The sequence below is a fragment of the Ochotona curzoniae genome, unplaced genomic scaffold, assembly GCF_017591425.1.
Source record: "Ochotona curzoniae isolate NIBS_2020 unplaced genomic scaffold, NIBS_Ocur_1.0 scaffold_3208, whole genome shotgun sequence".
In the NCBI taxonomy this organism is placed as follows: domain Eukaryota; kingdom Metazoa; phylum Chordata; class Mammalia; order Lagomorpha; family Ochotonidae; genus Ochotona; species Ochotona curzoniae.
Genome location: NW_024467106.1, coordinates 61,060,712 through 61,085,491, shown reverse-complemented (window position 1 = coordinate 61,085,491; position 24,780 = coordinate 61,060,712). Strand labels below are relative to the sequence as shown.

General features: G+C 57.4%; 1 protein-coding gene across 1 annotated transcript; it reads left to right on the top strand.

Moving 5' to 3' along the window:
• The first annotated feature begins 11,605 nt into the window (after window positions 1-11,605).
• On the top strand, window positions 11,606-23,699 carry NINJ1 (ninjurin 1). The gene is made up of 4 exons (XM_040963725.1): window positions 11,606-11,721; window positions 19,299-19,527; window positions 20,255-20,409; window positions 21,674-23,699. Exons 1-3 carry the CDS (start codon window positions 11,656-11,658, stop codon window positions 20,407-20,409), a joined length of 450 nt encoding a protein of 149 aa, XP_040819659.1. The 5' UTR covers window positions 11,606-11,655; the 3' UTR covers window positions 21,674-23,699.
• The last annotated feature ends 1,081 nt before the right edge of the window (window positions 23,700-24,780 follow it).

Here is a 24,780-nt window from a genome sequence, read left to right as displayed (position 1 = left end):
GTCAAAGCTGTGCCAGCCTGAAGCCAGGAGCCAGGAGTGCCTCCCGCTCTCCCCCATGGGTGGTGGTAGAGACCCTTGGACCCGGGCCACCATTCACTGCCTTCCCTGGGCGCAGTGGCAGGGAGCTGTGTCAGACCAGGAGGAGCTGGTCTTGAAACAGCATTGTCACGTGAGATGCTGGCATCGTGTGATGCTTCTGGGAACGCCTCAGCCTGCCCACTGCGTCTAACTGCTTCCTGTGTGGGGAATCCCACCTTGCCCTTCACGGCGGCTCCACTGTGCTATTTCCCACTAGCAGTGGATGAGCATTCTAATGCTCACGTGACAGTCCTTGTACTTTGGCCTTTAAAACACCCCAGCCACGCACAGGGGTGCCCGGGGAACACTGTGGTCCTGATCTGCCTTTTCTGTTAAAAAGTTATCTGTTAGGCCCGGTGCAGTAGCCTAGTGGCTAAAGTCCTCACCTTGCAGACTCCGGGATCCTATTTGGGCGCTGGTTCATGTTCCGGCTGCTCCATTTCCCATCCAGCTTCTTGCCTGTGGAAAGATGGGAAAGAAAACAACAAGGCCCAGGGCTTGCGATACAGCAGGTCAGGCCAGTGGCTGGGATAACCTCCGGCCTGCTGGCTCCATGCCAGCGCAGCCCCAGCGATGCCGCCATCTTGAGGAGTCTACTTTCTTTGTTATTTTATCATTCAAAGAAAGCACAGATATGAAACCAGAACAGTAATAACAACAAAAGATAACCTGGCTCTTTCTTTTTGTCTTGGGTGGCTTTTGGGAAATTACGACGTGCAGTGTGTGAACACAGGCACATCCTGTGAGCTCACTGCAGCCTCCTTCCAGATCTTTCCGCTTTTCTGTGGCCCGGCTCCCTCAGTCTTCCCGTCAGTGGTCAATGGGTTCCTCAGGCTGGCGGCCGGCGGACATCGCGCCTCTCCCGCGATCACAGCCGGGAGCACCGCGACCCCTGCTGGCGGCCGCGGGCACTGCCGCCCCGCCGCCGGGCCTCCGCGCCTGCGCCGTGCGTGCCTGCCGGATGCCCGGGGACGTGGCAGTGCGGGAGCTGCAGCTCCGCAGGCAGGGCAGACGGCGCGAGCCGTGGAGCCCCCGGCCGGTGAGGGGTGCAGCCTCAGCAACCGTGGCCGCTGGCTTCCTTCCTTCCCTGCTGGCGCCTCCGGGACAGGGACTCACCCTCAGACTGACTGCAGAGATGCAGCGGTGGGGGCTGAGTATCTGCCATTTTCCTCTTGGTGTGGTGTGAGAGCCAGCTCCTGGGCTCCTGGCTTCCCACACACAGCAGTCCTGACCTCGAGTAGAGAAAGTGGTTTCCTCGCGGCTGGATGACAAACTGTAGGACACCCTGTCGCAGGCCCTGGTTTGTGACACTTGTGGAGGGGACAGGTCCAGGCCTGAAGGCCAGGGAGAAACCCCGACGGGGAGAACACACACTCACGCCCAGCCCAGGCTGGCTGCTGCCAGCTGCTCTTGGTCAGTGCCACCTGCCTCCAGTCTGTGCCCCCCGCGGTTCCCAGCGCCCCAGCCCAGATGACAGGCCAGTGGCCCTCATGCCATGACATGTGTCGGGTAGCATTCTTTCCTGGCTCTGTGCTCTGCCAAGTGTGTGAGATTTTTCCTCTGTTTGACGTTAGCAGGAGGCTTCATTTTCTGGCCATCTGCTGTTTGGGTGGCAGCAAAGCCCTTTTGGTGCCAAGGCAATGGCAGCTCGGAGCGCACAGGCTCCACAGACCGCAGAGGCAGAGGCAGAGGCAAGCAAGTGAGTGAGCAAGCGGCTTGCCATCCTGATGTCGCTGATCCAGAGGGAAACATGGTTGATGGCCAGCCAAGAGGGGTGGGAGGGACAGTAGAGAGGGAGTGGGGGCGGCCGCACAGCTCTAATGCTCACGGGGAGGGGGGACTCAGGCCACTCGGCACTTGCTTACCAACTTGTCTCCCACCTCCAAAGCTCATTGATGCGCGTGGGTGCTAGCGTAAGCAGTTAAGTGGCAGCTCTGGTTTCAGAAAGCCTAACGCAGACCCGAGAGGCAGAGGTGATGGCTCAGGGCGTTGGATTCTTGCACCCATATGGGGGACCTGGTGTTTGCAATCCAACTTCTTGCTGCACAAGGATTTAAAAAAACACCAACCAAGAATAGAAATGTGTGCAAGCAGGACCATCTCTCTCCCTCTCTCTCTCTCTCACACACACACACACAGTGCCCCACATAGGGAACCCCCCCCCCATGTGTGGCCAAGGCAGAGAGAATGGAACATCCAGGTATTGTCCCCTGAAAAGATCTCCCCAGTTCTTAGCCTTAAACAGGAGCTTGTTTCACAGTCAATATGCAAAGCAACTGGAACACTGCAAGAGACAGGTACGTGGGAAGGGGAGGAGCCATCAGGGAAAGCTGACTTGGAGGGGTTTGGTCAATCCCTCGGTTATTTACACTGCAGAGGCAAATGAACTCGAACTAGCCTTGTTAGCCAGCAACTGCATTGATGACTGGCCCTGACCAAGCCCTGGCATAGCCTGAGCCATAGCCCTACACTGGCTGTTGTGGGAGTGAACCAGCCGATGGAAAATCTTTCTGTCTCTTCTTCTCTCCATAAAATTTGCCTTTCCAATAAAAAAATGAATAAATTAAAAAAAAATAGACAAAACACAGAGCTGAAAAGACATTTTTTAACACCTTTATATCCAACAAAGGACATGTGCCCATTTCTGTATAAAGAATTCCTTTTAAAATGTTCATATTATCATGACGAATAACCCAAATTTTATTTATTTTTTAAAAAGATTTATTTATTTTTATTGGGGCCCGGCATGATGGCCCAGTGGATAAAGTCCTCACCTTGTACTCCTGGGATCCCACATGGGCGCCGGTTCTAATCCCGCAGGCCTGCTTCCCATCCAGCTCCCTGCTTGTGGTCTGGGAAAGCAGTCGAGGATGGCCCAAAGCCTTGGGACCCTGCACCCGTGTGGGAAACCCGGAAGAGGCCCCTGGCTCCTGGCTTCACAGGGCGATTGTGGAGCTCCTAGGGTCACAGCGGGGACCAGGTGGCCCAAGTGTTGTGATGGAGACCCCAGTGGACATCGGAGCAAATCTTCTGCTGGCCTAGGGCACTGCCCACACACACTCCACCCGTCTGTGCTGTCTGCATGGCCTCTCTGCCCCTACGCGGTAGTTCCATACCAGGAACCCCCAACAGGTGTCTTTGGCCTTGGGCCTGTTCCTGTGTTAGTTACTGAAAAGGGTGCGTAAGGTAGGGCTCTAACTGGGTACATCACGGTTGGGGCATCCACCTGCTACCCCAGAGGTCTCCCAGGGAACACTGGGAAGCTCCCACCTGGTGAGGGGTGGGCGTGTGGAGAGTTCCGCGTCTGGAAGGGATCAGTACAGACACCAACTCCTAGGAGCTGCTTCTTTCCCCATTTCTATTTATTTATAAGATAAGATGGGGTGGATGCTGTGGTGCAGGGAGTTAAGACGCCACTTGCAACACTGACATCCTACATAGGCACCGATTCTAGTTCTGGCTGCTCCACTTCCGATGCAGCTCCCTGCTAATGTGTTACTGGGGAAACCATTGGAGGATGGCCCAAGTCTTTGGATCCCTGTACCCACATGGGGGATGCAGATGGAATTCCTGGCTCCTGGCCTCGGCCCAGCCCAGGGCCACTGTGACCATCTCGATGAAATAGTGGATGGAAGATCTGTCTCTTCCTTCTCTCTCCATCACTGTACCTTCCAAAGAAACAAATCGTCAAACCTCTCAAAGAGAGATCTTTGTCATCCAACAAGGAAATGGATGGACAGAGAGAGACCCCGGGGTCACTCAGGCGTCACTGCCCTGGAAAGCTGGGGACACCCAGCACAGGCCCTGGAGGCGCCTCCCCCACTCCCAGGGTGACCCTCTCCCTTTCCAGGTAGGTATAAAGATGGCTTTGCAGCTGCTACCCGTGGCAGCCTCTGCTTCAGGAAGGGAGGTGCCGCTGCCCTATCAACGCGGGGTGCTGGCATCTCCCCTCCAACAACGTGCATTTCAGAGGCCTGCAGTTTTGTATGACTTCAGATACTGCCCTGGGGAATTAGACAGAAAGCTTTGCTCCTAGGAAAGAGTAGCTCCTTAGGCTGGATTCCCAGAAGTGAAATCGCTTGGCTCGGAGGTCGTCAATATTTTAAAGGCGCTGGATACATATTGGAAGATCATTATCTGGAAAAACCCAGCCCATTTCTACTGCTATCGGCTGAGTATAGAAGTTGGCCATGTAGTGATGGTGAAGGCTTGGCTACTCCCAGGTCAGAGGTGGGGGCTGCTTAGTGCACACAAAGGGAACATCATAAATTCAGCCTGAAACTCTGTAGCTTTGAGAGTTCCTCCCCCAAGTACGTTATAGCCCTTTAACATCTCCTGTCACTGTGCCAGTCTGTGCAATTTCATTGGGCACTGAGCTAAACATTCCCCGGCCCCCTGTGGCTGACTGAGGCCTCACCACTGCCTGTTGGAGAGAGGGAGAGGTGTGGGTGGGAAACTTCAGGGTCCCTGGAACCCCAGGAGCAGGTAGTGGAGCCCTCGGATGTGTGGGCACAGGAAGTAAACTTTAGCCTGTTAGAGGTGCAGGTGGCTCTGAGCCTGCACCAGAGCTTGACTGCTGTCTGTGGCCCAGGATGTTGGGAGAGACCTGGCAGGGCATCAGGTTGGGGCTAGGCTCCACCTGCAGGCACCTCACTAATGACTGGACAGGAGGTGGGGTGAGGGAGGGTGCTTCTGCCTGGGGCCTCAGGTCCTGCCCACAGGGTGTGGTCCTCTGCATTGCTGCTTGAGCAACCTCGTAACATGGCACCCCAGGAATGAAAGCCCTGGTCCGTTGCTTCTGTCCTAGCCTCAAAGTCAAACACCCGGGCCACCGTGGTGACCTAGCAGGCTACTCCTCTGCTGTGGCACCTGCGTCTCATGTGGACACCAATTGAAGAACTGGATGCTCTACTTCCCTTCCTTACTCGTGGCCTGCGAAAGCAGTGGCAGATGGCCCACATCCTTGATCTCTCTCTTGTACCTCTGTGGGAGACCCAGACGAAGCTCCTGGTTCCTGGCTTCAGATGGACTCAGCTCCGGCCATTGTGGCCACTTAGAGGCTGAACCAGCGGATTTCTCACACGGGTGCAGGGTGTACTTGAGCAATGTTCTGCTGCCCTCCCAGGTGTAACTGCAAGGAGGTAGGCCAGAAGGGGAGGAGCTGGGACTCGAACTGGCACTCTGACATAGGATGCTGGAGTTGCAGACAGTGGCTCAACGTGCTATGCCACACCGCTGGCTTCTGACAGTACAGGATCCATGTATAGCTGGCTGTTATTTCCAAGCAATAGAATTACAGCCTTTCTGCTCACCTTGGTGTCCTGCAATGAACATACCTTCATCGTCAGCGGTATCCAGGTGTGAGGGCAAGAAGCTGCTCTCAGCTTGTCAAGAGAGGGAGGGGACCTTGTAAGCCACTCAAGACACACAGTGATGTCATTCATGACTTGGGGAAACACTGAGGGCATCCCGGGAGAAACTCAACTGGCCATCCCTGTGTCTCCTCTCCCCCGTTCCCTACCCATTTCAACAGCACAGATCCCCCTGCCAGGACGGGTAAGGTTAGTGACCTTGCACAGGTCATCCAGCTTGCACAAAGAGTCAGAAAGCCAGCATCTTTCCGAGCGGGACCCAGCCCTGCTGGAGCACCATGCCTGGCTGTGTTCACACAGAGACTCGGCAGCCCCAGCTCACAAATACCCCTTTGTGCAACAAGGGTTTCCATCAGCTTGTGAGATGCCCACAGCCTGGCCTGGCTTGGTTGCCCAGGCTCTGCCCAGCAACAGGCCTGCCTGACTGGGCCCCCTGCCAGCAAGGCGCCATCCGAGCCAGGGACAGGAAACGTGGCATTTGGGGGAGCTGCCTGGAGGCTGCAGCCTCTGCGTGGTCCGAGTCACGCGCACAGGGTCAGGCCAGGGAGTAAAATCTCTGCTCCTACTTCCCTCACTGGGCCTGGCTGCTGGCCAGCTGGCCTGACCTGCAGGACTGGGAGCTGCAGGGATGATGTGTCCATCTTGGGTGCCCACTGGTGTCCTGAGCTCCTTGGGCAGTGGTTCTACCCCAAGCCCATCCTTGAAGATGGACATTACCTTCCTGCACTGGATAAGGGATGTTGCGGAGGTTCACACCCAACCCCCTCCCCAACCTGGGAGGGCCACATGCTCCCTGATCAGAAGGAAGGAGAGAAGCAGCGTCAGGGCTGGCGTGGGGGGCACAGTGAGTGAAGCCACCACTGGTGACGCCGGGATCCTGTGTCAGGTTATTGGTTCGAGTTCGTTCCAGCTGCTCCATTTCCATCCGGTGCCTAGCTAATGCGCCTGGGAAAGCAGCAGAAAATGGCCCAAGTGCTTGGGTTCCTGCACCCATGCAGAAGACCTGGAAGAAGCTCCTGGCTTCAGACTGGCCTAGCAAGGCCACTGTGGCCATCTGGGGAGCAAATCAGCAGATGGAAGATCTCTCTGTCTCTCCTTTTCTCTAACTCTGCCTTTTAAACAAAAATAAAATACATCTAATAAAGAGTATTGTTCACACACACACACCCCTCAACCCTCTTCTGCCTGACTGATCTGGCCAGTACATTGGCGACCTGGCAATCACTCCAACCAGTGGAAAACTGTGGCATTGTGTCGGGGCTTGGGACAGGCCTGTGTTCAGGTTTCCTCCCCACCGTGGATTTACACAGGCGGGGTGGGGGGGTCCCCACTGCCGTGTGCCTGGAGTCCACCCAGAAGCCTAGCACCACAACTGTGCATTCTGCTTTGTGCAGCGTGGGGACACCCGTCCAGGCCAAGGGATGTCAGAGGGGCATAAACTGCTTCCTGGTCACCACTCGCCCGCCTAAGGGCCAGCCACAGCATGGCTCCATCCTGTACCCCAAGGCTGCCAGGGCCACCCTTAACCAGCAGTTCTGATTTGGGTCCACTGGCCAACCACATCAGGGTTCTGGACCCAAGTAAGTAGCAACACAGGCCTCAGCCTGGTGAGCCAGGGTCTCCCTGGCTTTTTATGCACGTGCCTAGCCAGACACAGGCCAAGAGAGGCCCCTGCTGACTGTAGGCCTGTCATGAGGGCAGGAGGCATCCAGGACTTCAGATCAAAGCTTCCACCTTGTCCCCAGCTTTGGGCCTGCGGTTGTCCCCAGGGACATAGCACAGGCCCTACTAGGGCCTCTCCACAGCCACAAGGGTGCCGAGTGGACTTGGGAGATCAGAGCCTCGGTCTCCCTGACTGTAGAATGGGCACCACCTCCTGGCGGTGCGATGACATTGACCAGGACTGGGCCACACATTTCTTAGCAGTGAGCACTCCTTCCATCCTGGTTTCTCAGTGGGGTTGCCATGGCTTTGTGTTCTTAGGGCAAACACTTTGGGTGCCCCAGGATAGGAAAATGGCAGGTGGCTTTCTGCCTCCTGAAACTGGGGCTCCCAAGTAGGGAGAGAAAAGCCTTGTTGGCAGAGAAAGCCTGGGCCTTTGTACAAGAGACAGGGAAACTAGGAAAGGGTGGAGCTGGGTCTCGGCAAAGCTGGAAGGAGTGGGGACTGCTGCCTGGGGCCACGGGCCCATATCTGTGGATCTCACAGCGACTTGGGAGCCCAGCACCCGGGCCAGCTCTGTGTCTTGACCCACTTCACACAGGGGAAAGGCCCTCCCTCGCAGCCTCAGGGTCTGGCTCCCAGCCCAGCACCTGCCCCATGCACATCCGGCCTGCTCCCACGTTCCCTGGCTGGCGGCTCCGTGGTCAGGGGTGGCAGTCCATGCTGTGGCCAAGAATAAGGCACCCTTGTCATTAGTGGTTTGCTAAGCACAGGCTGGGCCCAGGGACACCGGGAGGTCAGATAAGGAGGGCAGTACCAGGGCAAGGGCAGAGGTCTGCACCCCATGGGGGTTCTGAGATGGACAACCTCTGTCCAGGTTGGTCCTCACCAGGATGCTGGTCTTGGGTAAGGGGCAGACCCCACACACACACGGACCAGGCAGACAGAGGGGCTGACCATTCAGAGATCTGGGGTGGGCTATTCGACTTGAAGGAGAGGGCATACAAGGATCCTCGGGCGGAAAAGTGGTTGATGGAGCAAAAGGAAGATAGTGGAGGGGGCCAGTGCGGTGGCGTAGCAAGCTAATTCTCCACCTGTAACCTCAGCATCCCATCTGGGCACTGGTTCATGTCCCAGCTGTTCTACTTCCGATCCAGCTCCCTGGTAAAGGCCTGGGAAGGCAGGGGAAGATGGCCCAAGGCCGTGAACCCTGCAACCACGTGGGAGATCTGAAGAGGTATCTGATTCCCAGCTTTGGACCTGTCCAACTCTGGCCATTGTGGCCATTTAGGGAGTGAGCCAGCAAAGGGAAGATTTCTCCAAGTCTTTCAAGTAAAATAAATAAATGTTTAAAAAGAAGAGGGAGGAGGAGGAGAAGAGAGGAAAGGCTGGGCGGGGTTCAGAGTGAGTGACCACACAAAGCTGGTCAGTGGCATAGTGTGATTTTTTTCAAAATCGGATTCAGATTGGATGGGAGTAGTAGGAAAAAACAAAATCGCAACAGGTTTAACATAAGATAGCTTTCTGTAACTTCGCTGCAATCCCCTACCACCTTGCACTTAGAAATCCAGAGGGAGGCCTGTGCTCCAAGTGGTGGGGATGCACCTTTGCCGGACTTTGTCTCCTCATGCCCAAAATGTCTCCTCATGGTCCAAAATGGCTGCTGAAGCTCCAGCCATTTATCCGGTTTCCATCTAGTAGGAATGAGGAAATAAGAAAGAATGGCGCACCTCCTCTGTTTAAGGTTCCTTCCCCACGTTGCACACACTTCTTTCATTATCAGAAGGCGGCCACGAGGCATGCATTGCTGCGTGGGAGACTGGGAAATACATCTCTAAATCTGGAAGCTGAGGTAAAATTGTCTGTAGCTGAGAGAGAGAATGGGGTGACTACTCTCTCTGCCACCGTGCTGGGGGGGCACAGGCACACAGAAATGTGAGGTGGCATTGGCTCCCTGCCTGAGCTTCAGGAAGCTAGGGGGAGGGGGAGGAGCTAGAGCAGAGCCAAGAGCAGACAGCAGCAAAGAGGGAGCCGGGAGAGCTTCCCGCCCCTCTCTCCTCTCTGTCCACACAGCCAGCTGCCCTCATTCAGCCCCTGGACAGCTGCAGAATGCTCCTGGTAGCCATGGTTATCACCCCCTGGGCTGTACTGCCCCCCCATGGACACCTGCCTGATCTGCTGTCCTGCCAGCAGCCCTGCCCGTACCGCCTCTGCGCTCCCTGCTCTGGTGGCCATCGCAGTGGCATCTTTAGAATGGAGGTGATGGCCTGGCACCTCTTTTTTTTTTTTTTTAAGATTGATTTATTTATTGGAAAGTCAGATATACAGAGAGGAGAGACAGAGAGGAATATCTGTCCGATGATTCACTCCCCAGGTGACCGCAACGGCCGATGCTATGCCGATCCGAAGCCAGGATCCAGGAACTTCTTCCAGGTCTCCCACACGGGATCAGGGTCCCAAAGCCTTGGGCCATCCTTGACTGCTTTCCCAGGCCACATGCAGGGAGCTGGATGGGAAGCGGAGCTGCTGGGATTAGAACCGGGGCCCATATGGTTCTAGCCCCAGACTGTTTCCAGCCCCCTCCTCCTGCCCTGGTGGCGGGCTTGTGCGGGCAGCTGCATCCACCTGGGCCACACGCCACCTCCCTAGCCTGTTCTCCCTTCTGCGCTACCCAAGTGTGGCTCTATCTGAGGTCGTGACAAGGCGGAAGGCTGTCCAGGTCTGAGGCACCTGTGTCCACACAGACCGTGCTCGGTGTGGCTCCTGGGGCGGCAAGGGTGCAGGAGGGGCCTGGTCTTGGGGTTCATCCTTGGAGCCTGTTCCCTGCCAAGGCCTGCTTAGTGGGAGGGCCTGTGCCAGAGCCTGCTGCCCTCCCAGCCTGCTGGGAACCCGTGGGGTGCCCAGGACCACGTGATGTGCCCGGCTTCTCACTCTGAACCTGCTCCATCCTCCATCCGAGGATGGGCCAGGAGGGAGGCCTGTGCCACTCACGTCCTCCGCCTGGTGTTCCCAGCTCACAGACAAGGAAATCTGCAAGCAGGTGTACAGTGGGACCCTGTGGACTCTGTCCCTTTAAGACATGCCCAAGGCTGGATCCAGTAGAGGGCAGCCAGTGAGCAGCCCTGAGGCCCTGGGAAACATTTCACAGCAAAGGGAGATGACGCAGCAAGCCTTTGGGAAGTCTCCCGCGCAGGCTGCCGAGTAGGGGAAGCCCCGCGGGCCCAGGAAAGCGAGCAGCTCCAGCTTAGGCAGCCACACCCCGGCAGCCAGCACCCAGTGGTGGACTTCTCCGGGCCGGTTTCCCAATCCTCAGCCACCGGCTTCCTGCCTCGGGAGCAGCGGAGAACAAGACTGGGGTGGACTTGTGTCCACAGCCTTCCCATCCAGTACGCACACTTCCTTCCAAAGCGTGCTCTCATCCCGCTCCCTGTCCCCAGCCCTCCAGGGCCAGCGTTTGTCCCAGCTCTGGACAAGCACAGCACAGGGACCTGGGGGAGCAGGACAGGATGGGCTGGGCTAGCCTGGAGCTGCCCTGTCTCATCTACCCCCAGGGAAGGCTGTGCCCGCCCCCCAACACCCCACCCCTACACTCCAGAGCCCAGACAGGTACCCCAGGGAGGAACAGACACAGAAACCCACAGGCAGCCCCAACCCCCCGGGGGTCCTGAGCCTGGACCAGAAGGTCTCTATTTTCTGGGAAATTGCTCTGGAAGGTTCCCAGAGATGGTTCTGGGAGGAAGAGGCCTCCCAGCCTGCTTCAGGGCCCTTCACCCCCCTCTCCGGAATTACAGAAAGAATGCCCAAGGCTGGGGGCTGTGGAGGAGTGTCTGGGGAGACCACACGGAAAACGCACCGCGTGTCGATGCCCGCGACCCCGCCTTCCCAGGGAGATAGTGTTCCCTCCCCTCCGCATCCCACCTGGCTTCCCACGCCTCCAAGAGGCCCCAGGGACACCCTGGGGAACAAGGGCCCATTGATGCAAGGGCTGGAAGAGCCCCGCTCTACCCCTCACCCTCAAGGAAGTAGTCTGGCCGCTGCATTAAGGGGCCCCTCCGGTTCCAGAGAGGGCTGCTGCCGCACCAGGCTCGGGGCCGGTCACTGCCACGCCGTTTCTCAGGCAGGAAAACCAGGGCTCAGGCAGCGGGAAGCCAAGACACAAGATGGCCCAGATACAGGGTGACCGGGTGGACCCTCGCCTGAGCGCTGCTCTGGACAGCTCTGCACCCCCAGGGCCAGCCCCAACATGGGAAAATAAAAAAAAAGGACAGCGCCATTTCAGGTTAGTTCCTGGTTCCTTCTTATAGATTGAAAGTGTCTGTAGCGTGGGGAGGGGGTGCTGCACAGGTGCTCTGCTTTGCTCATGCAGCCATGCATGACCATGCAGACCATGCAGCCAGCATGCCGGGTGGCCTCCAGGTCGGGCTGGACCCGCCCCGGCGGAGGCGGAGTTGTGTGGGGGCGGAACGGCCGCGCAGCCGGGACCTGAGGCCGGGGCGGAGGCGCGGGCGCGCTCAGGCGGAGGAGGCGGCCTGGAGGCCACAGCATGGACTCAGGCCCCGAGGAGTACGAGCTCAACGGCGACCCGCGTCCTGGCTCCCCCGCCGCCTCGGTAAGAACCCCCCGCGCAAGCCAGATCTTGGCCAGCCCTGCGGGCAGCTGTGCACGCCACATAACGAAACTTGGGCTGGCGGCGTCGCACCGAGTCCTGCCCGACCCCTCGGGGAGCAAACGGGGACCGAACTTGGGTGGGTTACGGCCACTCGGGGGCGAGGGAGAGGCGCGGGATCCTAGGCTGCTGCTGCTGCTGTGGCATGCGCCCCTGGCCGAGCGCCGAGGTCTCCTTCAGCAGCCTGCCTACCTCCCGCGCGGTTTCCTGTGCGCCCGAGGTGAGCAGAGCCCAGCACCGCCAGCCTCTGGCTGCTGGCCAGCGGCGGGCAGACAGCGACGTCAGCCGGTGACCACACGGTCCGAGCCTGCCCGCGGGAGAACCGCTGTGCTGAGTTGCCTGGGAGAAATCTCACGCCTCCAGGCTGTCCATCCACAGGCCCCGAGCCTGTCCTGAGCCTGCCCTGGCTCCAGGCAGGGCTGGCAGAGGCCTCTGTCCCCCACCTCGGAAGTGGGGTACCTCCTCCTGTCCTCCTGTCTTCCTTCCCCAGTGCTGGTTCTGAGGCTGAATCTCCGTCCCAGGACCCATGGGTTTCCAGGGCTTGGCTATCTCCACGCCAGGACCAGCGCACTCCCCAGGCCTTGGCATGGCCCTCTGACTTGTTGACTTTTGAACATTCCTTCCTTTTCCCACCCTGGTGTAGGGGGTGGGGACTGGCAGTCCTTGGAGATGTCCTAGGCTGCGGGTCACAGTGGCCAGGTGGTGACTCCAGGCCTCGGCTGCTGAGGGAGGTGGGGTCTGGACTTGGAAAGCCCGCAGGCAGCGCAGCCACACAGGGCCTGTCACCTGGGCAGACGTGAGGTCCACTTGTCACACACAAACGGCCAGCCAAGCGTGGGAGACGTCAGGGTCTGCCTGCCTGGTGGGTGAGCACTGTGGAGCCGGGCATACCCCTGGTGTGTGGGCTTGGCAAGGTCGCCTCCCCTGTCTGGGCCTTCTGCAGTGGCCTTACACTGACCCTTGCCTAGAACTGACCCTTGCCTGCCTCCAGGGCACGGGGCAAGGCAAATCAGATCACAAAGGGACAGGTGGCTCAGAAGCTGTTGGAAAGGAGGGTACCAGGCCCCACCTTTGCTCTTGCCCAGCTGTGCCCTCAGCACTGCCTCTGCTCACCTGGGCAGGCAGCTGGGTGGGCGGGTGTTCTGGGCATATCTCAGGCCATGGGAGGGAGATTGGAGGGGAACTGCTTGGGGGGAGGAGTGACAGTCTAGGCTCTGAGGCCAGAGAGAGGTGCTGCAGCCCTCTCCAGCCCTGCCACCCCTACCTGCACCCAAGCTGATTCAGGGAGCAGCCCCAGCCCTGGGTGGGGAGGGAATGGGCAGCCCCAGGGGGCTGGCAGGCTGCTGTGGGAACAGCATCTGGGCAGAGGGAACGGCAGGGCACCCCTCTCCAGGCTGGGGTATATCCCTCCGGGGGAGTCTCTGTTCCCAGGTAGAGGCTTCCTGGGGAGGTTGCCAGCCCCCAAGGCTGCTCGGTCCGGTCCCTTCACCTGCCCGATGCCCCTCATTGTCCCCTTCCCCCCTCAAGCCCTGTCCTGCTGTTTCTCGGGCATATTGTGCCAGCACCGTGGGCCTCAGTTCCTCACCTGTGAAATGGGGATGACAGCAGCACGTTCCAGCAGTCAGTGAGGACAGAGGCTGCCGGCTGGAGGGTGCTGGGAGTAGGACCCGGCACGTGACAGTGACATCATGATAACTGTCTCCCAGGGTGACACCAGCAGTGGTTCAGCAAGGGTCGCTCTTTCCCCAGAGAGGGGCCTCCGTGGACTCTCATGTCCAATGAGAGTGGCTTACCTGGGCCAGGGCCGTGAGCAAGCTGCACCCACACTGCCTGAGCCCGGGGCCGGCTGAGTCCCATTGGGGCGAGAGGGCAGGAAGCCCCATGAACTGCCCCCACAGCACTGGTACCGCCTGTGGTGGTAAACATCAATTTCCACTTGGAGATGGTCCACAGCCACGGGGCATCTCTGGGCACTGGGCACAGTGGAGGGTGAGATCTTACAGCAGGAAGTTTGCACACAAGCTGAGAGAACCACCCCCCCTTGCCAGCCTCACCATTCGCTGACCCTAACAGCCCCCAGGGCGAGGCTCCTGGAGCCACAGCTTGGTCACATGCTCTGGAGAAGAGAGTGCCGCCCTGTGCTCTGGCTGGCCTGACCATGCGTGCCCGCAGCTGCTGGGCGTTTTCCTGTTTTCCTCACTTCTGCTTTCCTTGCGGGGTCTTGGCCAAGTCCTGATGTTGACGTTGCTGTGGACTTGAGGGCCTTTCTGCCCATAGGAAATGGGTCTGCCTCGCCCCACCCAGCCCTGCCAGCCCTGGCCCAGCTTCTGTGGGGATGCCGCTCCTGGCGGGGCCTCTCGCCAGGCACACAGGCCTAACGCTGGAAGGTGTTTTGGTGCTTACCTTCCAGGTGGGTGGAGATAGAGGGGACATGATGACAGCATGGGACTCAGAAAGGTGGGCTTCCTAGACCCCACCTCTGGCCTGGTTGTGGGACCCACGACAGGTTGTTTCAGCCGAGCTGAGCCTGAGGCTGGGCTCATGCTCTGGGCAGGTCCTGGCCTGGGGGTAACGGAAGGACTCAGTTCTAGGTCTTCCAGTTTCCATGGTGCCCAGCTGGTGACCTTGAGGGCCAGGGTCGCTGAGCAGACAGTGCTGGAGTCCAAGGCAGAGGCACATGGGTGCCAGGGCCTGCTCAACGTGAAAGAGCCATGCCAGGGTGGCTGTTTCTGCCCTTGCTGCTGTCTGCAGGTGCAGCAGCCCTGACTGGTAGGGTTTGCTGGGGTGGTGGAGTCTTGCAGTAGGGAGACATGGAGGAATCTCCTCTTACTGCTGTCCCCTGCCGTGGCCCTGGATGGTTCTGGTGCCATCTGAGTCCCTGGCTGCCTTACTGAGGAGACTGAGGCACAGAGCGGTCACCTGCTGGCTGCTGCTGTGGGCACATGGGCCACCACCGCTCCCAGCCAGCCCCAGTCCATGCAGGCCTTGGGGCAAGGACAGCTGCTGTGGTTGTGGCTCCCCAACCCCCCACCCTATCTATTCCCAGGCAAACCTTGATGGGGATGGGCCGCCTGGCTTAGTGCCTTCTCCTCCCGCCTGAGCTGGTGTGCTCAGCAGGTGGTCCTGGAATTGCACCGACTAAGACTGCTTGTCCACAGGAGGCGGCAGGGAGTGTGGGCCCTGCCGCCTTCTTCCCAGCCCAGCTCCTGGTTGCTGCTGAGGTTCAGGAGAAGGCCTGCTGCCTCTGATGAACATTAACCAGGGGCTGTGTTCCCTCAAGTACCGGCGCCATGGCGCTGTGTTCTTGGCAGTGGGTCAGGCCGGAGAGCTCTCTGGCCCATGGGGCTGGGGCCACTGGCCACATTCCTTGGGACTCACCTGTGTAGGGATCAGCTTCAGTATGGCCCCACTTCCAGCCTGCACAAAGCCTCCTCCAGGACCCTGACTGGGGACATGAATAGTTTGCATCGTGTGGCTTCAGGGCACACACAGGCCTGGGCTACAATGCGGGCCTGCTCCTTCCTCAAGGTCTTCCAGGTCGGTCCTAGCTAAGTCTCAGTTTCCTGGTCTGTAGGATGGGAGAATGACATATGCTGTCACTCAGTGGATGGGTGGCTTTCCACAGGAGGCCTGAGGTGTGAGGACAGGGAGCCTGAGGGAGTGAAGGGCATCTGCTGTGTGGTCCACAGAGTCAGGCTGCGGGGGCTGTGGCTGACCCCAGGCACAGTCCTGCAGCCCAGCTGTGCTGCTTATCATGGTGTAGGTCCAACAGGAAGCAGATGGCCGGAAGAGCCAGAAGCAACCTCACCACAAGGGACACTGAGTCGCTGGGGCCCACCTTCAGTGACCCCTGCGGGCAGTGGTGTCATTCAGCAGGACTCTGGCCCCCCAGGGCCTGGAGTCAAATCCCAGGGCAGCTCTCATTTGTTCCATGGCTCCAGAATGGGTAGCCCCCCGCACCAAGCCTCAGTTGCCCACCTTGGCATGCAAACAGCGGGTCCACAGACCCTGTGGCTGGGGGAGCCGAGAGCTGGGGCTGTGCTGCTGCTGCATGGCCACAGGCCCCTGAGACCAAGGACTCAGGGCTCTGCAGTCTTTGCCGAAGGCCCGTGACTGGCAGGTCTTCCAGTGACTCACAGAGCCTTGGATGAAAAAGAATTCTTCCTCTTGCCAGAGAGCACCATAGCTAGCCTGTGCATTTGTGTGTTCATGGGCATGTGTGTGCCTGGGTCGTGTGTGTGTTTTTTTGTGTTGTAGGTGTAACTGTGTGGACACATGTGTGTTCAGGATGTGCACACATGAGAAGGCATTGTGTAGTCTGGGTATCCATGTGTGTACATATATGTTGTGCTGTGTGCATACTTGTGAATAAATTGTGTGTTTCTGGATTTTCATGCACATGTAACTATAGGCACACGTGGGTTATATTGGTGCATGCCTGTGTGTTTCTGTGGCCGTGTGTGTGTGTACTTTATTTGTGTGTCATGTAAGCAAAGTGTAGTTTGTACACTTTCCATGATTGTGTGGGTGTGTTTGCCTTTGCATATGTATGTATGTGTAGATGTGTCCACAGGTAATGTCTCCGCAGAGGGTGGGGCCTCCCCATGGCGTGTACACCCGTGTTTCCTCTCACCATCAGGTCCTGGGGTGGGGACCAGATGGGCATTAGGGTGGCTTCGAGCCATGGCGCTTGGGCACTTCTGGTTTATGCAAGTAGGAGCAGGTGCCCACAGTGGACCAGCAGCCTCCAGCCAGGGTGTGGCCAGCCAGGTGGCTTTGTAAGGACTAAGGACAGAGCTGGGGCTGCACGTGGGGCCAGGCTCAGGCTCCTGAGGGGAGGGAGCAGCTGTGCCCTGGGCCTGGGGGAGCCCCAGGGTCCTGGGGGGCAGCAAGTCTGGCGAGCGTCGGGCTCCTCTGTGTCTCTGTGGCCCTTGTTCCCTTACTCCTGGGCATGGCATTTCAGGTGACCATGAACTTTTTTTTTTTTGTGGGTTACCCAGATTTTGATTACATTGATGAAATAATTCAAGCACTTTATCTATAACCTGATTCGAATATGCCAGATGAGAATCAATACTGTACAGTTTTTTACATAAAAACTTTACATCTGCACCATATACAGTTTATCTATGTGAAGACATTTTCTCCACTCACTGTTAATACGGAATGCTTCACACGCTTGTCTTTAACCGTCCGAGCACAGTTCACAGTATGAATGCATTTCTACTAAATCTAACCTCTGCAAACCATGCCAGATTCGAATATATTCAACAATAAATTCTGTACTTAGTGTAAAATTCTACATGAAGCCCAGCCAGCCACCCTAAAGGAAAAGCCAAACCCAAACAAAAAAACTCAACCAAACCAGCAACCTAGATTCATTTTGCAGCAATTCAAGTTTCAGCCCATGAAGGATCGTTCATTTCAATGGCTCATCCTGAAAAGCCCTACAAGAGTTTATTACAGGTGTCACTGTCAGGAGGGTTATTCTCTTTGTTTTTGTTTTGTATTCCTCTCCGTGATCTTGACAAGCCAGGACAGCATCCAGGCGTGCCAAACCCTCAAAATTACCACCCTCTCATTAAGGCAAAACCAAAAAAAAAAAAATCCCACAAAGTACACAAGACAGTAAGTTCAACCAAAACGCTTAGTGCATCTGACAAAATATTAGGGGTATTTAAGCAAGTAGGTAAGAAAAGAAAGCTATAAACCAGTGCAGGAAGGAGTCAGTGTTCACGACTTTGCATCACAGACCTGCATCTCCGTGTGTTTTCACAGAAGGATGATCACCAGTGTCTCAGGCAGCCTGAGCATGAAAATCAGAATACCATAGTTACTAAATATTTATTTTTCCATGAACAATAAGCTCTTCTTCCTGGACTTTCTGAATTAGAAACATTTTAGCCTTCCAAATACAGCTTCCCTGAGTTGTACTTCCTGTAGTGGTTCTGCCTTTACATCTGTCTGGTTCTTTGGGTGGGTTCCGCTTGTACAGCCTGCCCTCACCAGGTGGGATAGGGACAGGACAGGAGCATAAACTGACACTTTTTATTCATTTAATTAAATTAATTAATTAATTTATTGGAAAGGCAGATATAGAGAGGAGGAGAGACAGAGAAGATCTTCCGTGCGATGATTTTCACTTCCCAAGTGGCCGCAACGGCCAGAGCTGAGCTGATCCGAAGCCAGGAGCCTGTTCTGGGTCTCCCATGTGGGCGCAGGGTCCCAAGGCTTTGGGCTGTCTTCGACAGTTTCCCCAGGCCACAAGCAGGGCGCTGGATGGGAAGCGGGCCTGCCAGGATTAGAACTGGGCATATGGGGTCCTGGCGTGTGCAAGGAGAGGACCTCAACCACTACGCCATCGTGCTGGGCCCACACTGACACTTTTTAAACAAGCTTCCTGTTTCCCCCAACACAGGGACTCCATCCCATTTTTAACAGGGATTGAGCTGTTTAAAGTTTACCAGTAGCCCTCAGACCTTGCTAAAGCCAAGCTCTGGCCCCCCATCTGTTCTGCAGAGGTTACCCCTGGTATTTTTCCTTGTGAGCACTCGCAGCCTGAACAGCAGCAGCCAGATCCCTGGGTCTGCCCCTCCCTGCATCTTTCATGAGTCCCGAAACAGGAGCTCCTGGAGTGGCTCCAAGAGGCTGGCCGTGCACCAGGCCCTAGCGCTGCCCGTGCTCTGACCAATGTCCCAAGTGGTTTCCGTTCAGGAACTGCCACTTGGGTACTCTTGCACAGAAGGCCAGGATGAGGGGGCAGTAGATTTGTCCCAGGTGCCTGGGTTGGGGCACAGTGGTGCAGCCTGAGATGGGGGCTGCCAGGCGTGGTCAGGAAAGAACCTGGGGCAAGAGACAATTGTGTGCTGCTAGGGGAAGTCTTGGGAGGCTTCATGGAGGCAGTGGCCCACAGTAGGGCCTCAGAGCATGGGAGTATCTGACAGTGGGGCAGAGGGCCTGGCCAGGCTCCCCATGACCAGCTGGACTGGTGGGCTGGGAGCAAAGTGGAAACTGGCCTGGAGCGTTGGGTGGGGGCTGGGAGTGCCCCCAAGGCAGGGGATGCTGTGGGGCCAGAAGTGATCAGAACTTTCCTTGAGGTGGAGGGAGCAGCTGAGCCCAAGGGCTCTGCTGAGTGCCCACTATGTGCCATGGATGCCCAGCAAGGTGGCTGGGTATGTACAGTCGCTCAAGGATGGGATATGGCCCGGGCCGGTCAGCCAGGAAGAGCTGGTTTCAAGCACTGGCCTGTAGTGCTGTGGGGGAATTCGTCACTTCCCTTCTGGCCAGCGAGAGGGGAGGCTTGCAAAAGGACAAGTGTGCCCCCTCAGCCGACCCCCACAGCAGGAGGGCAGGGTCCTGCCCACTGGCCTAGCTGTCTGTGTCTCCTGTCTCTCCAAAACTTTATTCTAAGGAAGTTTAGAGAGAGCCAGCACCCTCTGTCCTCACGAAAGTGAGCATTTTCCCCAGGTCTGGGCGCGGGGAGTCCCCGCCCTGGTCCCTGACCGCCCTGTTCTCCACAGCCGTCCCGCTGGGGCTGGAGGCACCAGCCCATCAACGTGAACCACTATGCCAACAAGAAGAGCGCGGCCGAGAGCATGCTGGACATCGCGCTGCTCATGGCCAATGCGTCACAGCTGAAGGCCGTGGTGGAGCAGGGCCCCAGCTTCGCCTTCTTCGTGCCCCTGGTGGTCCTCATCTCGGTGTCGCTGGCGCTACAGATTGGTGTAGGTGTGCTGCTCATCTTCCTTGGTAGGTTCCCCGGGCACCCCTTGCCCACCCCTGAGGGTGGGTGCCACCCTGCAGCTCTGCTGCTCCCCATTCCAGGGCCACCTGGGTCAAGGTCATCAGACTAGGGATCTTTGGTCACCTGGCTCTCCCTGCTGCCTTTGCTGGCCCTGGTGACCAGCAGCAGCTGCCCTACAAGGAATTCAGAGTAGCTGAGTTACCCAGGAGGGGAGTGAGGGACCCCTAGACACTGTCCCCCCAAAAACCCTCCCAGTGGACAGGGACCAGCCCTGCAGCCCTGCTCTGCTGAGTGCAAACCCTGAGCCTGGCTGCTGCCTCCAACATTGGTCTCCGCCAGGCTAAGACCTGGGGGTCTGCACCTCAGATCTCTGGTAGACAGAGGTTGGTAGTGGGGCAGGGCTGATCTCCCCTCCTGCTACAGAGAACCGGGGACCCCCTGGCTGCCCATGCCCAGCTGTGAGAGAGAATGTGGGCAGCTGGGGGATCTGGAGGTGCAGGGCGACACTGTGGTTAGCCTGGCCCAGGGCAGTTTCCCATCTAGGAGGGCGTGAACTCTGGCCCCTGACCCACTGGGATTCCATTCATGGTGGAGAAAAGGGGCTATGGAAGGTGGGGTACACACATTGGACTGGGCCACCCCTGTATGCAACCCCATTGCCAGATGAGGTGTCAGTGTCCCCATCTGGGGTCTAGGCTGCCTCAGTACCACCTGTTCCTCTCTCACCCACAGTCAAGTACGACCTGAATAACCCAGCTAAGCACGCCAAGCTGGACTTCCTCAACAACTTGGCCACGGGCCTGGTGTTTGTCATCGTGGTGGTCAACATCTTCATCACAGCCTTTGGAGTCCAGAAGCCGTTGCCAGATACAGCGCCCCGGCAGTAGGTGAGCCATGATGGCCGATGGTGGGGGGCTCTGGGGTGTGCCAGCATCCACCAAGCCAGTCCTGCCCCAGCACTGATTGCCTGGGGTTTCAGTGGTCTCTTGTGGTTGGACAGACTGCTGACATACCCCGTGAGTTCACACAAACATGAGATTTGGGGGCTCCCCTCCCCTCCTCAACCCCATTCTCATGCAGACTCCCCCGCCGAGCTGCCCCACATCTCTTTCTTTCTGGGCCTTGCAAGGTTTGCATTTGCTTCCTGCTCTGAGATGGACCCTGGCTCTAAGTGGGGCAGTTTCAGACTGAGTGGGAGGCACTCACACCATGATCAGCGCTGCTGCCAGCAAGCACCTGGCAAGGGATGCTCAGTGCAAGCACAGGAGCCAAAGGCAGGCTCTGGTGGCTCAGTCCATGTGGCCGTAGGCCAAGTGCGTCCCTCGGCTCCTTCTGTATGTAGGCATGCCTAACAGATGACATCACAGCAGGTTAGAACATGAGCCTCGTGTGCTCAGGGCAGAGTGCCTGTGTTGGGGAGGATGGCAGAGCCAACACTCCAAGTGGCCACAGTGGATACTGGGAGGTAGGCATGCAGCTGCACAGCTGTGTTGAGAGTGCCTGGCTCCCCAGGCACCCATGCCATGCGTGGTAGCTGAGTTACACAGTTACACAATCCCTGGTGCCTTGACCATGGAGCCGTAATGGTAGGATCTGGGCAGCCCCACGTGGCATTTATTGTTGATTGCCTGGTTGCCACCTGGCTTGTTGTTGAAGCCGCCTCCTGCAGAAGCCTGGTGCCAGCCCCTTTGTCCCTCATAGCTTGACCAGGCCTTTTATCATCAACTGCTGTGTGTCCTCAATGTCAGCCTCAGGTGCCTCAAGTGCCGTTCGCCTGCCAGCTGGGAAGAGAGTCCAGGCTTGTGGGTACATGGCCTGCATCCTTGGAGACCCTGCAGTGTCCTCAGGGTGGTCCTCGGGGTGGGGTACTGAGCTGGAAGCACCAAGGAGCAGAAACCTGGGCCCCATAGGTGGCTGTGGTCACAGCTGCCTTGGGGCCTGGCCTTTAAGTGCTGGCCAAAGGCATGCTGTGTTCATCGCATTATCAGAGAGAGCCTGAGACTGGGAGCCCAGGAGATGCCCCCCAGCCGGCAGGCTCTTACTCTGGAGTCTGAGTGTCTGCTGGACCCCCAGTGGTGCAGGCTGCTTGCCAGGCAAGCTCAGGAACCCGTCTGGGTCCTGCTGTTCACACCTCTTCCGCCCACCTTTCAGAAACCTGGATTGTGCCTGCCCAGCAGTCCGCCCACCCAGCCCAGGTGGTCACTGAGCTCTTGAGGCGTCCATTTATGGTATACAGCGCTCTGCAGGACCTCTCGTGCCCAGGGCCCAGCTGCTGCTCTGATTGGACGGCGTGCAGGAAACCATCATGGTGTGTGGGGCCCAGCAGGAGGCCCAGAAGCTCAGAACTGGAAAGCTGCAGAGATCTGTGTCCAGACATGGGTCACGGCCCCCCTGGAGACACACAGCAGGTCCATGGACAGGCCAGACCAAGGGCCCCGGCCAGCCACTATCTCAGGACATTCCTGAAAGATGAGGAGCTCTCCCTGCTCCCACCTGTTCACCAGCATCCCCCTCCTCCAGGGAAGTCTGCTGCCATCTTCCCCTTAAGCCTCAGTGCCTGGGCTTGGCAGCCATCAAGAGGGAGCCGGGCCCAACATGTGCTTCCCTGGCAGTGCTGGGCAGAGCCTCTGCCCTCTACTCGGCAGCCGAGTATCACCCTCCCCATTTCTAATCAGGAATGATGAATAAAACCACCACTCCCTCCCTGCTGGCCTCCATGTGCCCCAACCCTTGTGGGCAGCCACAGGCATGGGAGCCTTCCCCAGATGCACTTTGTTTCAGAGTGTTGCCTGGGGGAAATGGGGGCAGGAGGGTGAGCTGGAGTTATCTCAGATGCCCAGAGACTCCCTTACACATCTGATAGTGCCTCATCTGGGTTCCTGGCCATCTTGCAAGTGCCTGTTTAGAGGTACCCCTTCCACCCAGCCACAGGGTCAGAACTAGGGAGACCTGCAGGGCACTGTAGGGCAAGGGCACATGGGTTCCTCACTGATCCAGCCCCAGCTGGCAGCTCAGTCCTGATCCACATAATGGGGACCCTGTGGGCCTCACCACCCTGCCCTGGTACCCTGGTGCCTTGCTGTGCCAGTTAGAGCAAAATAACTCCCCACACTCACCCCTGGCCACCTGCACCGCAGATTCTCGCTCCTCCTTGGGCTCCTGTGGCACGAAGTGAAGCAGTTCCAGGACTTGGGAACCAGGGGCCTCCTTGCAGGAGCCTAGAGGGCAGTCTGGAGTCTGAGGACTCAGGGCCTTGGCCATCTGTTTCTGGGTCCCCTCTGCACGGAGCAGCAGCGTGAATGAAGAACTGGGGTGGGGAGGCAGCCATGTTGGAATGCCCAGGTTCTGCAGCCCCTGGCCTGGACAGGAGTCACATGTGGAGCCTGCTGTGTCCATTCCATATGAAATTTCTGCTCTCAGCAATCATTCCCGGATGTTGAGGTCCTGGTCCACATCTTGGCTCGGCCCTGAGTCTGATGCTCCCCCGACAGCAGGGTCTGGTGTAGGGACATTGTCCATGGGAAGGAGGTCAGCTGAAGGCCAGTCTGGGAGCCACCTTTCTGCAGCCCTCATCCAGTGGAAGCCCAGCTCCTAGACCCAGCCTTTAAGTCTTCATTCTCTCCTACATGTTCCCTTTCCCAGACCCCAGCAGCCAACTTGTCCTCCCCACCACACCTTCCAGGCCATCCCTGCATCTCAGCTTGTGCTGGCCCTTGGGGGCCTTGGGTGGAGCTGGGGTCAGCCCTCTAGCCCGGCTTCCGACTTTGCCTCTGCATCCTCTGCAGGTGCCCCCACTTGGTCCCCTCTAGGAGATAACTCTCACAGGCTTTTACTCCTCCTCAAAGCCTTCTCCTATTTTCCTACTCTCCCTCTGGCTGGCTGAGCTGTGGGCCCTGTTCACCTCCAATTCTTTCAGGTGGTTATGCATATCTTCACTACTGCCCTTAGTGTATGTGGCTGATCCATCCTTCCTGGCTTTGCTTTGGACTAAAGGGAGAGGTGGGCCTTTGGCTCAGTGGTTTAAGATGCTGCCTGGGACACTATATCCCATATTGGAGTGCCAGGGTTCAAGTGGTGGCTCCACTTCCAATTCCAGCTTCCTGCTAAATGCACGCCCTGGGAGGCAACCCATGATGACTCAAGTTGCCTTCTGGGAAGCCAGATTGAATCCTGGGTACGTGGCCCACCCCAGCTATTGCCGGCATTTGGGGAATGAACCAGCAGTTGGAAGCATGCTCTCCCTCTACCCTCCCTGTCCCACTTTTAAAATGAATAAATATGTAGATAATAAAGAGCTGCAGGGTGAAAGTAGGAGAAGTTCTTCTGAGAGATGTTTGTAACTGTGGAGCCACATGTTTCCATGGCTTTTGTCTCTTGAAGCTTTATCACAGGAAATAAGAGCTCCATTTGGCTAGAGGAAGCGCCCCAGTCTGAGTCTAGGCCAAGGATGTGGGTCCCCCATCCTGTGGCTGCAGTGGTTGGGGTGACAGCAGTGAAAGTGACAGATGGGGCTGTTGCTATGGCTCAACTGACCAATCCCTCACCTGCAAGTGCCAGAATCCCATATGGGCGCTGGTTCATGTCCTGGTTGCTCCACCTCCCATGCAGCTCCTTGTGTCTGGCCTGAGAAAGCAGTCAAGGATGGCCCAAAGCCTTGGGACCCATACACACATGGGAGACCTGGAGGGGGCTCCTAGCTTTGGCTCAGCTCACTTCAGGCTGTCATGGCCCCATATGGGGGGTGAACCAGCAGATGGAAAAAATCTGTCTCTCCTCTCTGTAAATCTGACTTTGCAATAAAAACAAATCTTAAAAAAAAAAAAGGTGAAAGACATTTGATGAAAGTTTCACAGTTGGTGAAGGTGACATGCCTGTGTAACACAAACACTTAGTGAAAGTGATATGGCAGGTGCCTGGGTGAAGGTGACACCTTCTGAGGGAACAAAACACTTGGGTCAAGGATGTAAACTAGAGTTGGGCCTTTATGACACAGCAGGTAAGCTGCCATTTGTGATTCAGAATCCCGTACATCAGTGCTGGTTCAAGTTCCCGCTGCTCAACTTCCTCTCTAGACCCCTGCACCCATGTGGGAGACCAGGATGGAGTTCCAGCTCCTGACTTCACTCTGGCCCATGCCTGGCTATTGGAGGCATGGTGGGAGTAAATCACAAGATGGAAGACTCTTTTACTGGTTTCGGAGTAAGTATATAAAGTCATCTTAAAATGGTGTGTGTGCCAGTACGCACAAGATGTGGCGC